The sequence below is a fragment of the Arabidopsis lyrata genome (genome assembly GCF_000004255.2).
Source record: "Arabidopsis lyrata subsp. lyrata unplaced genomic scaffold ARALYscaffold_8, whole genome shotgun sequence".
NCBI lineage: Eukaryota > Viridiplantae > Streptophyta > Magnoliopsida > Brassicales > Brassicaceae > Arabidopsis > Arabidopsis lyrata.
Window position 1 is genome coordinate 2,198,209 of NW_003302548.1, and position 12,138 is coordinate 2,210,346.

The window sequence follows — 12,138 nt, forward strand, 5'->3', positions numbered from 1 at the left end:
ATTAAGTGGATTGATTGAATTTGTTGAAATAGGTAGAAATTAGAAGATTAGGTCGAATTGGGAAGATTTTAGTTAGTATATGGTGAATTGGGTAGAGGATAATAGTACAGGATGATTCTAGTTGAGCGACTATAGTATAGGATGTCACCTACAAGCAGCATTTTTTTAAATATTATTATTTTTATTTCAAAATAATAAAAAATATATAATAAAAGTTACTTCTTGTCAACTTTTAATATACATTAGAACATTAGAAAAAGCTCTAGATAAGTGATGAAAATGTAATTAATTCATGTATTTTAGTAAAAATGGCTAAATAGTAAGTAATTTATGAAATTTCCTTTTTGTTAAATGATATCTTCACCAGCTATGGATATTCATGTCGTTAAAACAGATGGAAATTTTTATTTCATGGTTAATTTTTAATAGACAACTAAACAAAGACTTTTTTTTTTAATTGTTTTCAAAGAGCAACAAATCGCCTTTTGATAATGGTTAAATAGTAAGTAAATTTTTTTTTATGAAATTTCCTTTTTGTTATATGATCTTTACCAGCTATAGATAATCATGTCGTTAAAACTCATAGAAATTTCTATTTTCTGGTTACTTTGTAATAGACAACTATACAAAGACTTTTTAGAAAAAAATTGTTTTTAAAGAACAGAGAAGAAGTCGCCTTTGGATAATGTGGTGCAAAGCATGATCATGTGGTTAATTAGGATACATGGAATTGTTTTAATTTCTATGGTTAAGTTTTCATTGAGCAAATAAACGAAAACGTTCTTTTTTTTACGATAAAGACTTTTTTTTTAATTTCAAATAAAAATGAGAAGTTTTTTATTTTATCATATGATATAAGATTATTTATAGTCATGTGAAGTACAAAGCACGGAAACAAACATTGCCATCGAAATCCTAGATAAGTAATAGAATTTTGTTTGGAAACAAAAGGAATCTTCGTTTTTACGGGCTTGACTGGCTTAAACACAATTGATGCAGTTATGATTTTTATGAAATTTTCTTTTGATAATGGTTAAATAGTAAGTAAATTTTTATGAAATTTCCTTTTTGTTATATGATCTTCACCAGCTATGGATAATTATGTCGTTAAAACCCATGGAAATTTATATTTTCTGGTTAATTTTTAATAGACAACTAAACAAAGACTTTTTTTTTTAAATTATTTTTAAAGAACAAAGAAGAAGTCGTCTTTGGATAATGTGGTGCAAGGCATGATCATGTGGTTAATTAGGATGCATGGAATTGTTTTTATTTCTATGGTTAAGTTTTCATTGAGCAAATAAACGAAAACATTTTTCTTTTAAAACAAAGACTTGTTTTTTTAATTTCAAATAAAAATGAGAAGTTTTTTTTTTTTATCATATAATATAAGATTATTTATAGTAATGTCAAGTACAAAGCACGAAAACAAACATTGCCATTGAAATCCTAGATAAGTAATAGAATTTTGTTTGGAAACAATAAGAATCTTCGTTTTTACGGGCTTGACGGTCTTAAACACAACTGATGTATTTGTGATTTTTATGAAATTTCCTTTTGATAATGGTTAAATAGTAAGTAAATTTTTATGAAATTTCTTTTTTTTTGTTATATGATCTTCACCAGCTATGGATAATCATGTCGTTAAAACTCACACAAATATATATTTTCTGGTTAATTTTTAATAGACAACTATTCAAAGACTATTTTTTTAAATTGTTTTTAAAGAACAAAGAAGAAGTCGCCTTTGGATAATGTGGTGCAAGGCGTGATCATGTGGTTAATTAGGATATATGGAATTGTTTTATTTCTATGCTTAAGTTTTCATTGAGCAACTAAACGAAAACTTTTTTTTTTTAACAACTAAAACACTTGCATGAAATATTTTTGGAATTCAGCGATTTCGAAATATCTAAAGCAGTGCGGAACAATTTGAAGCGATTTTTATAGTATGCTATAAATATTAACAACCGCAAATGTCCGTAAAAGTAGCGTTTGTGTATAGTAGAGGAGGAACCGATCAAATTTTATATATGGCAAGTTGGCAACACATTTTATTATATAAAGTATGATTTTCAAAGTTAGTAACTTATAGGATTGTGCCACGTGTCACGTCTATTGATCAGATGTTGACATGTGTTCGAAAAGAGTTAACTTTTTTTTTTTTAGGAAATAGAAAAACTAGAAAAGGAAACAAATTTATATATACTAATTTATATGTCTATATCTAAAAAATATTATTTTTCTTAACCAAAAGGAAAATTAACAAATTTGTTTTTACATGTGCTATTGGTCAATTTAATTTAGCAAATATTAATTTTTTTTAAAAAAAAATTAGTGTGGATAATAACTAATTAAAAAGGCCATTGAAGTTTAAAATAACAATATAATTTATTTATCATTAATTTAGTTGGATCAAATTGTATGTATCATTGTAATATAGTGTTTTCATTCGTGAAATTTTTTAAAACAAATTAATGAGCTTATGAGAATAAATTTTTGAATACTTATGTTTTATTCTAAGAATTTTAACGCATCCTATGATGGAGGGGCTTGCATCCTTTGATGTATTACCACAAGCTTATACTTATGTTTTATTCTAAGAATTTCAACGCATGTAGTCATAAATGAAAACAAAAATTGTTTTGGGAAAAATACCTTATAGGATTGACTTTTCAATACTTAATGAGAAGTTAGTATTTTTTGTTTAATTTTAACTCATTTAAAATTAGTTTGCATGAGGTAAAATTAACTTACTAGATTACGCCATATATAAAAAGAATTATATTTTAAACAATGTTTGTTTTTCAAATATTTTTGTGGATTTCTGTTTTTTTATTAATTATATTTTGTTAGTTGTTAATTATTTTTAATATTAACTAAGATATATATTTGATCTGATATAAATATTATTTTGATATAAAATTGTTATAACTTAAAGATGAAGTGTGTAGAATTATAATCGAGTTTAGTATGATGAAATAGATAGTTAAACTGTATTGCAAAATTCAAATATTATCGTTAAAAATTTACATTTATATCTTACACCCGCCTTTTTAGGCGGCCTTTATCTAGTTAATATAATAATAATCAACACATCAATGACAAGTATATACCAAGACTTTAGAGTTTAGACGAGAGTTGCGGGTCAACTTGTAATTGTGCCATGGGTCTCTAAAGTCTAAAGTTATCTCGAAACAAACCCAATCAGACCCGATAGTTTTCAGCCATGGCCGGATCATCCACGGTCGAAGAACGGCCCCCGCAACATCTAGTGTTCATCAATTTTCGTGGGGCGGATATACGCTTTGGATTCGTCAGCCATCTCGTCGAAGCCTTCAAAAAACATAAAATTAATTTCGTTTACGACGACTATGAAGACAGAGGCCAACCCATAGAAATTCTACTGACGAGGATAGAGCAGTCGAGAATCGCTCTAGCAATATTCTCCGGCAAGTACACTGAGTCATTTTGGTGTTTGGAAGAGTTGACGAAGATCAGGAATTGTGAGAAGGAAGGCAAACTCGTGGCTATTCCCATCTTCTACAAGGTGGAGCCATCGACGGTTAGATATTTGATGGGAGAATTTGGTGATAGTTTTAGGAGTCTGCCTAAGGATGATGAGAAGAAAAAGGAGTGGGAGGAAGCTTTGAATGTTATTCCTGGTATAATGGGCATCATTGTCAATGAGAGAAGGTAACTGATTTTGCTCAAGTTGTTGAAAATTTACCAATAGCTCCATGCTGTAGAACACTAGTGATTACAATTGTAGAAAGATGTAAGAAACCTTTCATCGGACATCTGGAAGGTCATGATCTCATATTGTTCTTTAATTATTTTACTCACCCGTATTGCAGCTCCGAGAGCGAAATAATCAAAAAAATTGTGGAGGATGTTAAGAAAGTGCTGTACAAGTTTCCATCGGAGGAAAGCCAAAAGGCCTCTGTGGTTCCTTTAGAAAACAGTAACACTGTAACTTTCTCAGGAAAAGAAAAGCATAAGACTTTTGGAAACAAACAGCGTCTGAAGGATTTGGAAGAGAAGTTGGATGTTGATAGATACAAGGGAACTCGCATCATCGGAGTTGTAGGGATGCCCGGAATTGGTAAAACAACACTGCTGAAAGAGCTCTTCGACTTGTGGCAGCGTAAGTTTAACAGCCGGGCATTTATCGATCAAATCCGTGAAAACTCAAATGACCCTGGCTTGGATTCCCTGCCGCAAATGCTCTTAGGAGAGTTACTACCATCATTGAAAGATCCTGAGATAGATGATGATGAAGACCCCTACAGAAAGTACAAGGATCAACTGCTCGAACGGAGAGTTCTTGTGATTCTTGATGATGTTAGTAAAAGTGAACAAATAGACGCTCTTTTCCGGAGACGCGATTGGATTAGTGAAGGGAGCAGGATTGTCATTGCAACAAACGACATGTCCTTACTAAAGGGTCTGGTTCAGGATACTTACGTTGTCCGGCAATTGAACCACCAAGACGGCATGGATCTTTTTCACTATCATGCCTTTAATAGTAATAGAGCCACTCCTCCCAAGGGAGATTTCAACAAGATGTCAGAAGATTTCGTTCATTATGCAAAAGGCCATCCACTAGCTCTCAAAATATTGGGAATAGAACTTTGTGGGAAAGAAAGGACCACGTGGGAAGAAAAACTGAAGTTACTCGCTAAAAGTCCCAGCCCTTATATTGGAAGTGTCTTGCAAGTAAGTTATGAAGAATTGAGTCCAGGGCAAAAAGACGCCTTTCTCGACATAGCCTGTTTCAGATCGGAGGATGTGGATTATGTAGAAAGTTTACTGGCTTCATCTGACCTTGGATCTGCTGAAGCAATGAATGCAGTAAAAGCTCTCGCAGATAAGTGCCTGATTAATACTTGTGACGGCCGAGTGGAAATGCATGATCTACTCTATACATTTGCCAGGGAACTTGATTCTAAAGCATCCACTTGTAGCAGAGAACGGAGGCTGTGGCACCATAAAGAGCTTATCAGGGGAGGCGATGTTGATGTACTGCAAAATAAGATGGTGAGACCATAAGTTTCTCTAGCTTTTTATTGGTAAAAGCTTACTTTGTTTATCCTTGCTAATGTGTGTCCGTTATTGTTTTCATTCCTTACCAGAGAGCTGCCAATGTCAGAGGTATTTTCCTAGATTTGTCTGAAGTCAAAGGCGAAACAAGCTTAGACAAAGATCACTTCAAATGTATGACTAAACTTCGGTATCTCAAGTTCTACAATTCTCATTGTCCACACAAATGTAAAACCAATAATAAAATAAACATCCTTGATGGACTTATGCTGACATTGAAAGAGGTCCGATGCCTCCACTGGCTAAAATTCCCATTGGAGAAACTTCCAAACGATTTCTATCCAAATAATCTCGTCGACCTTAAGCTGCCCTACAGTGAGATTAAACAACTTTGGGAGGGTGACAAGGTGTGTTTTTGTAGCATGTTTGCGTTTTATCAACCTACGTAGTTTTTTCTGATTGTCGGGTAAATGTTTTGTTGCCACAGGATATACCAGTCTTAAAATGGGTCGATCTCAATCACTCAAGTAAGTTGTGCAGCTTGTCAGGATTATCAAAGGCTCAAAATCTTCAAGTGTTGAACCTTGAAGGGTGCACAAGTCTCAAATCTCTTGGAGATGTGAATTCGAAATCTCTTAAAACTCTCACCCTCAGCGGCTGCTCAAACTTCAAGGAATTTCCTTTAATTCCAGAAAATCTAGAAGCTTTATACTTGGACGGAACAGCAATAAGTCAACTTCCTGATAACTTGGTGAACCTCCAGAGACTTGTCTCATTGAATATGAAAGACTGTCAAAAGCTGAAGAATATCCCAACCTTTGTCGGTGAGCTGAAATCTCTTCAAAAACTGGTACTCTCTGGTTGTTTAAAGCTCAAGGAATTTTCAGAAATCAACAAGAGCTCTTTAAAATTTTTACTTCTGGATGGGACGTCCATCAAAACCATGCCACAGTTACCCTCAGTGCAGTATTTATGCTTAAGCAGAAATGATAATCTCAGCTACCTTCCAGCTGGCATCAATCAACTTTCTCAATTAACACGGCTGGATTTGAAGTATTGTAAGAAGCTTACATCTATTCCAGAGTTGCCACCAAATCTTCAGTACTTAGATGCACACGGCTGTAGCTCACTGAATACTGTCGCAAAACCGCTCGCCCGTATCATGCCGACCGTGCAGAACCGTTGCACTTTCAATTTCACCAACTGTGATAACCTGGAGCAAGCTGCAATGGATGAAATCACATCGTTTGCTCAAAGTAAATGCCAGTTTCTATCAGATGCTCGTAAACACTACAATGAGGTCTCTCTCTATATCTAATTCTCTCTCCATGTGGCTCTCTGTATCCCTCTCTTTAATTCTTATATAAAAAGGAAACTCCACAATTTATGATTTTCCTTTTCTATAATGTTGCAGGGTTTTAGTTCAGAGGCTTTGTTCACCACTTGCTTTCCTGGATGTGAGGTGCCTTCGTGGTTTTCTCATGAAGAAAGAGGATCTCTGATGCAACGAAAACTCCTCCCACATTGGCATGACAAGAGCCTTTCTGGGATAGCTCTATGTGCTGTAGTCTCATTTCCTGCTGGCCAAACTCAAATCAGCAGCTTCTCGGTGGCATGCACCTTTACGATAAAAGTTCAAGAAAAGTCTTGGATCCCCTTTACTTGCCAGGTAGGAAGTTGGGAGGGAGACAAGGAAGACAAGATTGAGTCAGATCATGTTTTTATAGCCTACATTACTTGCCCACATACGATAAGGTGTCTCGAAGATGAGAACTCTGATAAATGCAATTTTACTGAAGCCTCTCTTGAGTTTAATGTGACTGGTGGTACAAGTGAGATAGGAAAATTCACGGTGTTGAGGTGCGGCTTAAGTTTGGTTTATGCAAAAGATAACAACAGAAACAGTTCTCATGAAGCAAAGTATGATATGCCTGTTGAAGTAAACTTTCAAGAACCTCAACATGGGATGAAGGAGGAGAAAAGAAAACTAAAAGATAAAGAATTCATGATAGACGACCAAAGAAGAAACGGAAAAACAGAAGGTGTGAAAATGTCTAGTGACACTCATACTTGTGGTGCAAGTGTAACTCCAAGAATGGGAGATCTCCAAGCAAATGGTTGAAAATCTCCAAGGTGGAATGATCATGTTTCAGGTGAACCATATTCTTACACAAAACAGAAAACACCAAGGAGTAATTAATAAAGAAGACTGTACATTAGTAATTTCTTGATGGCGTATTTTTATAGAGGGATACATATGTCATGGGTGGAGCAAATCTTTCTGGAGCAGTTGGTGTTCTTTTTCCTATGTAATGCTAAAGCATCTGCTTCAGCCAAAAGACCCTTTTTGGCAGAGGGTTTTTGTTTACAAAAGCTTCTCTTTTACCATCAATTTACTTTATTTTGAATTCAGTGTTCACAAGATTTCATGTCAAGTTGCAGAGCAGAAAGGTAATCATTTATTAGAGATCTTAATTTGTTGTTGCCGGTTCAAGTTAATTTCATGGTCTTGTTTGGTTATCAATTCTTTGTAAGACTCTTTTTTACGGTTGAATAAAGAAATATTTTTTTCACAATTCTTTCTCAAACTGATAATCTGAAATGGTCATCTTTCTTTCGCGTGAACATTGTTCTAATCCATCTATTTCTGTCGAGCTCTGCAACCGTCGTTTGAAGTCTAGCTTCTATGTTGTCATCTTCCAGCTCTCAAACTGAAGTACAGGTAAGGTCTCTGTTCCATAAGAAAAACCTCTTTAAGTGTTCCATGTCCTCATCAATGTTTGGAAAACACTGCAGCCAGAGAGAATCAGTTATTGAAGAGATTTCAGTTTCAAAAGATGCCTTAACCAGCAATATTTCTTTAAATACAGATCAGCTAGGTATCTGAGGCTCTCTATGAATTCAGATTTTTTTTTTTTTTACCTTACTAGATAAAGAACTCAATCTTGTTTATTGGGGAAAATGTCCTTGAAGTTCAGTCTACCTACATTCCAGAACTGCAGTCTCTTATCGGGAGAGTACAAATCTAAACAGTTTTTTCAAGAGTATTGAGAAATCTAGGATTACGCTTTTGATCTTCTCGGTCATGTACACTGATTCATATTGGCGCTTGGCTGAGCTTGTGAAGATCATGGAACGCGCAGATAAGGAAAAACTTGTGGTCATGATTCCCATCTTCTAGAACGTGGACACGGACGATGTTAAATCCCTGAAGGGTGTGTTTGGTGACAATGGATGGACTCTGATTCCAGGACGAGCATTGACATTGTGTTGCAGGAAAATCCACCACTACCGCTGTCAAGTGTCAACTAAAAACCCTTGTTAACATTTTCGAATAATGGAAAATTTTGTTTGGTACTTCAGTTTATTCTAATGCTTTTCCTATGCAGAGATCAGTATATACTTGCTGATGAGGTTGTACGGAATGCCTGGTTAAGGCGATTCTTGAAAATAAGCAAGAATATGATCAGAATCCTTGCTACTATTATATATCTGCAAGATTTCCATCTAATGTGTCAGAAGAAAGGGCTGAAGTAGTGGCCTGATGATTTCTTAATATTTGGGGAAGAAAAGCTTGTTATAGATTCTTGTGATACAAAACAAAGTTTCATAAAGAGCATGTTCCAGAAGAAAACATGTTTTGGTTGGTTTTCTTATGAACAAAATCCACTTGCGGAAAAGTTTATTTGAAACCCGAGAAAAATAATCTGCTTATACGTATAAACTAGATTTTAACCCGCGGTACACCGCGGGGCTATATTTTCTTAAAAAAATCAAAATGTAATTTGTTTGATAGATTATTTTGATTGTTAATTTTAGGATTTCACCCGTGGTATAGTATCTTTTATAAATATCAACCCAAACCCGTCCCATCATATTACCCGTCCCGTGAAATTAAACATCATTTAGTTATTTTTCTTTTTAATAATACTTTTATTTAAAAGCTATATAATTCAAGTCAATTTAAAAATTTCTTTTAAATGGTTCCCATAAGATATATATACATATATATTAAATTTGTATAGAGTTGAAAAATATTAATATTACAAACTTTTTATATAATTTAAATATTATAAATATTTTTAAAAATATGCAATATATATTTTTTGTTATTGAATAAGAGGATATTATGTGTAAGAAATGTAGAAAATAAGAGTTTAATATTTTTTATTATGGAGTCGCAAGAAAAATCTTTTATTTCTATACATGTTATTCGTTTATTAATAATAAAAGAAAACAAATCCTTTAAATTAGATATTAACTAAAATAAACGCACCATAATTACTTATTAAGTAACAACCAATAAATTTCACCAAAAAATAGGTAACAACCAATAAATTCTAAACGCAGTAATTAAAGAATGAGATATTAAAAAAAATATCAAATAAGATATAAGAATCTTAAAATAATTGAATATCTAAATAATTTAATTGTTAGTGTCGATTTTAATGCCTTCATTAATGTGGATTTTTTTTTTACAGAGAAATATTTCCTAAAGATTATCACATTAATGACTCAGAAAATTAAGGAAGATATGAATTTATGATTCTCGAAATCGTGTTGGTAATATCTTTAATTAATATTTTTCAAATTTAAATAATTAATACCAATGGCATTCATCCGTAAATACATTCCAACTCCAGGATTTATTTGCTAAAAGTCATCCAAAAATGTATATATAGATGATGGAATTCTCTTATTTTACTTGTTCGTTACTAATAATCCAAGTTTCTTATAAGGAATGATATATAGAAAGATAATCCTATGCAATCCATTTTCTTCTCTTCTAACCTGATCCAATATTCTTCTCCATTCATATAATGACTTGGTCCGTTGGACGAATTGTGACACCTTTGACCAAGAGCCCACTCTTCCGGTTAGAGTACTCATATTGATGCAAAGAGAAGAAGATCTCCACCACGTTCTCTGGCAGTGCCTCAAACTCTCCAGCTTGAATATCAACCCAATTGTTGTATATGTAGTCATTTAAACACAAAGTCGACTCTTGTATACTCTGGCTTCCATCGCGATGTTTCAGCTTCAAATTTAGGGTCACTGGCTCCTCCCACCCGGATGCTGTATCATCTAAGTATATCATAAACACCACCTTGTACTTTGTTCCTGGAGTTAGTTCCCTCGTGACAAAATATCCCTTTATTTGTAGCCAGTATATTTTATTCAGCATTGCGATTTCAATGTCTGCTTCACTGAAACATAATCAAACCTTATTTTAGTTTATAGTTTAACCTTAACCCCTCTAGTGAAAAAACAAAATTTCCAACTTGCATTATACATTTTTTTCTTTATGATTTTGAGTAAAATGTAATAGCTTACCTTTGTACATAACCCCATGTCCATAAATTAGGATTCTCGGAATGAGTGATATCGAGGCGCCTTGCAGGGACAACAAACACAACTCCTTGACTAATTACTTCTCTTGATGGTTTTCCCTTAATTCGGATCCTCGCCATTAAATCTTTAACCTCTTTGACCATCGATTTTATGAATTCTTCATCAGAGCTATCACTGTCATATGATAGAAGTGAGAGAACTACGAAACACCCTATTTTGACATCTAAACGAATTTTAACAACTCATGCAAACTATTTGAAGCAATGACTTAAATTAACGTACCAATATGTAATATTGTATTCTCCTATGGATGATATGTCGGTTAAAGCTCGGCGCCATTGTTGTTTCTCATCCTCTGTTTTGTTCTTGCAAGTTTCTTCGAATCGCCTTCCAAATTCTCCCGTCTGTTCCCTAACATCCAAGGGATCCAAATCGGGGTGGAAAATTGGTATCACCATATGACTCACGTCTTCATTGCTCTTAGCAGTCTCCACCAATTCGTTCAGGAGCCAGCTTGAAGAGGCATAATTGATCGTAAACAAGATGATTGAGATCGTCGATCGAGACTCCGGTACCTCTTGTGTTATTTTTATCCCATATCTTTTGGATGAAGGGATTACGTTTTTTCTAAGAGCTGCAATCAAGTAGTCGAGGAAGTTTATCTGAATATCTTGTCTGCTGTACCTCAGGAAAACATTACATTTCTGATTGTGAGGCGAAGAAAGACCCATAGAGGCAATCTTTCCAAAGTCTTTTGAGCTACCAGGCAGCATAGATTCTGTATGCAAGATTTCTTTACCCATTCGTCGTGGCAAAGAATCCATAACTATTTCCCGATTAGATGATACACGTATGAGAGACCTATCGGCTAAGACCTTGATCCCAGAGCTAACATCCATGTCAATGTTGGCAATAAGTGGTGCCACCAAATCAACATCCTCGTCATTGAACAAACATGCCATGTAAAGAAATAGAACTTTATCCATCTCCTGTAAACCATCATAGCTGGTTCTTGAAATTTCTTCAACTTTTTTACTATGCCAAAAAGAATTTGATGAACTCATCTTAAGACTTGTTTCGCCAGTTGCAGCATCAATTGCAGAGACTCCACATCTTTTCACTGTGCAACTATCATCTACACGCCGCTTCTTCTGCCTGTCGACAGGAAAGAATTCAAACACAACTAAATCAGCGAATATATCCGGCTCATATCCTTCATCGGTACTTGGACGCATTTTGACATCAAAGAAGACAAACATATGATCCTTTTGAAATTTTGGAACAGCTTCCCCTGTAGCCCAACAATGCAAATTTCTTTCTATACTCTGAGAGCGGCCTGCCATGTTCTTCCATCTGCAAACACAACGTATGCCTAAACCAGTAACATCACTGTAAGCCTCTGAAAATGAAACTTCCACCAGCATAGCAAAACCCACAAGCGTGTTTCTCCAAGAAGGATTTAGTTGTGTCATCACAGAAGATCCTGGTTGCAGATAAGGTGTAAACTTTTGGTCCGCGTGTGAGGGCGCACAGAAGCTAAAAGCCAGAGGTTTGTTGAGTTCCTGTTAGAAGATACAAAATAAGTCAAATATGATATGAGTGAGGGAGGGAGAGTATAAAGAGAGAGGGAGAGAGAGAATTACCTTCTGATGCTCTCTTGGCATTTGTTTTACATAAGCCAGTGCTTTCACCAAAAAACTATTGACCACTTGTGGAGAGAGTTTAAAACAATTAGTGAATGTG

At 34.5% G+C, this 12,138-nt stretch overlaps 2 protein-coding genes and 1 pseudogene across 3 annotated transcripts; 2 read left to right on the forward strand and 1 right to left on the reverse strand.

Moving 5' to 3' along the window:
• The window catches only part of LOC9299580, a 75,305-nt pseudogene that overhangs the window by 57,319 nt on the left and 5,848 nt on the right, over positions 1 to 12,138 (forward strand).
• LOC9301334 (disease resistance protein RPS4) lies at positions 3,142 to 7,603 on the forward strand. 2 transcript variants are annotated; one of them, XM_021012474.1, is made up of 6 exons: positions 3,142 to 3,696; positions 3,858 to 5,040; positions 5,136 to 5,450; positions 5,531 to 6,343; positions 6,458 to 7,196; positions 7,291 to 7,603. In XM_021012474.1, the coding sequence occupies exons 1-5, from the start codon at positions 3,230 to 3,232 to the stop codon at positions 7,163 to 7,165; spliced, it is 3,486 nt and encodes a 1,161-aa protein (XP_020868133.1). In that variant the 5' UTR covers positions 3,142 to 3,229; the 3' UTR covers positions 7,166 to 7,196; positions 7,291 to 7,603. The 2 variants fall into 2 exon arrangements, with proteins under 2 accessions (XP_020868133.1, XP_002863502.1); XM_002863456.2 differs by having other exon boundaries at positions 6,458 to 7,603.
• LOC9299579 (protein PHLOEM PROTEIN 2-LIKE A8) lies at positions 9,707 to 12,132 on the reverse strand. Its single transcript, XM_002865214.2, has 4 exons — positions 12,039 to 12,132; positions 10,678 to 11,957; positions 10,378 to 10,569; positions 9,707 to 10,250 (listed from the first exon to the last, which is right to left on the reverse strand). Exons 1-4 carry the CDS (start codon positions 12,057 to 12,059, stop codon positions 9,857 to 9,859), a joined length of 1,887 nt encoding a protein of 628 aa, XP_002865260.1. The 5' UTR covers positions 12,060 to 12,132; the 3' UTR covers positions 9,707 to 9,856.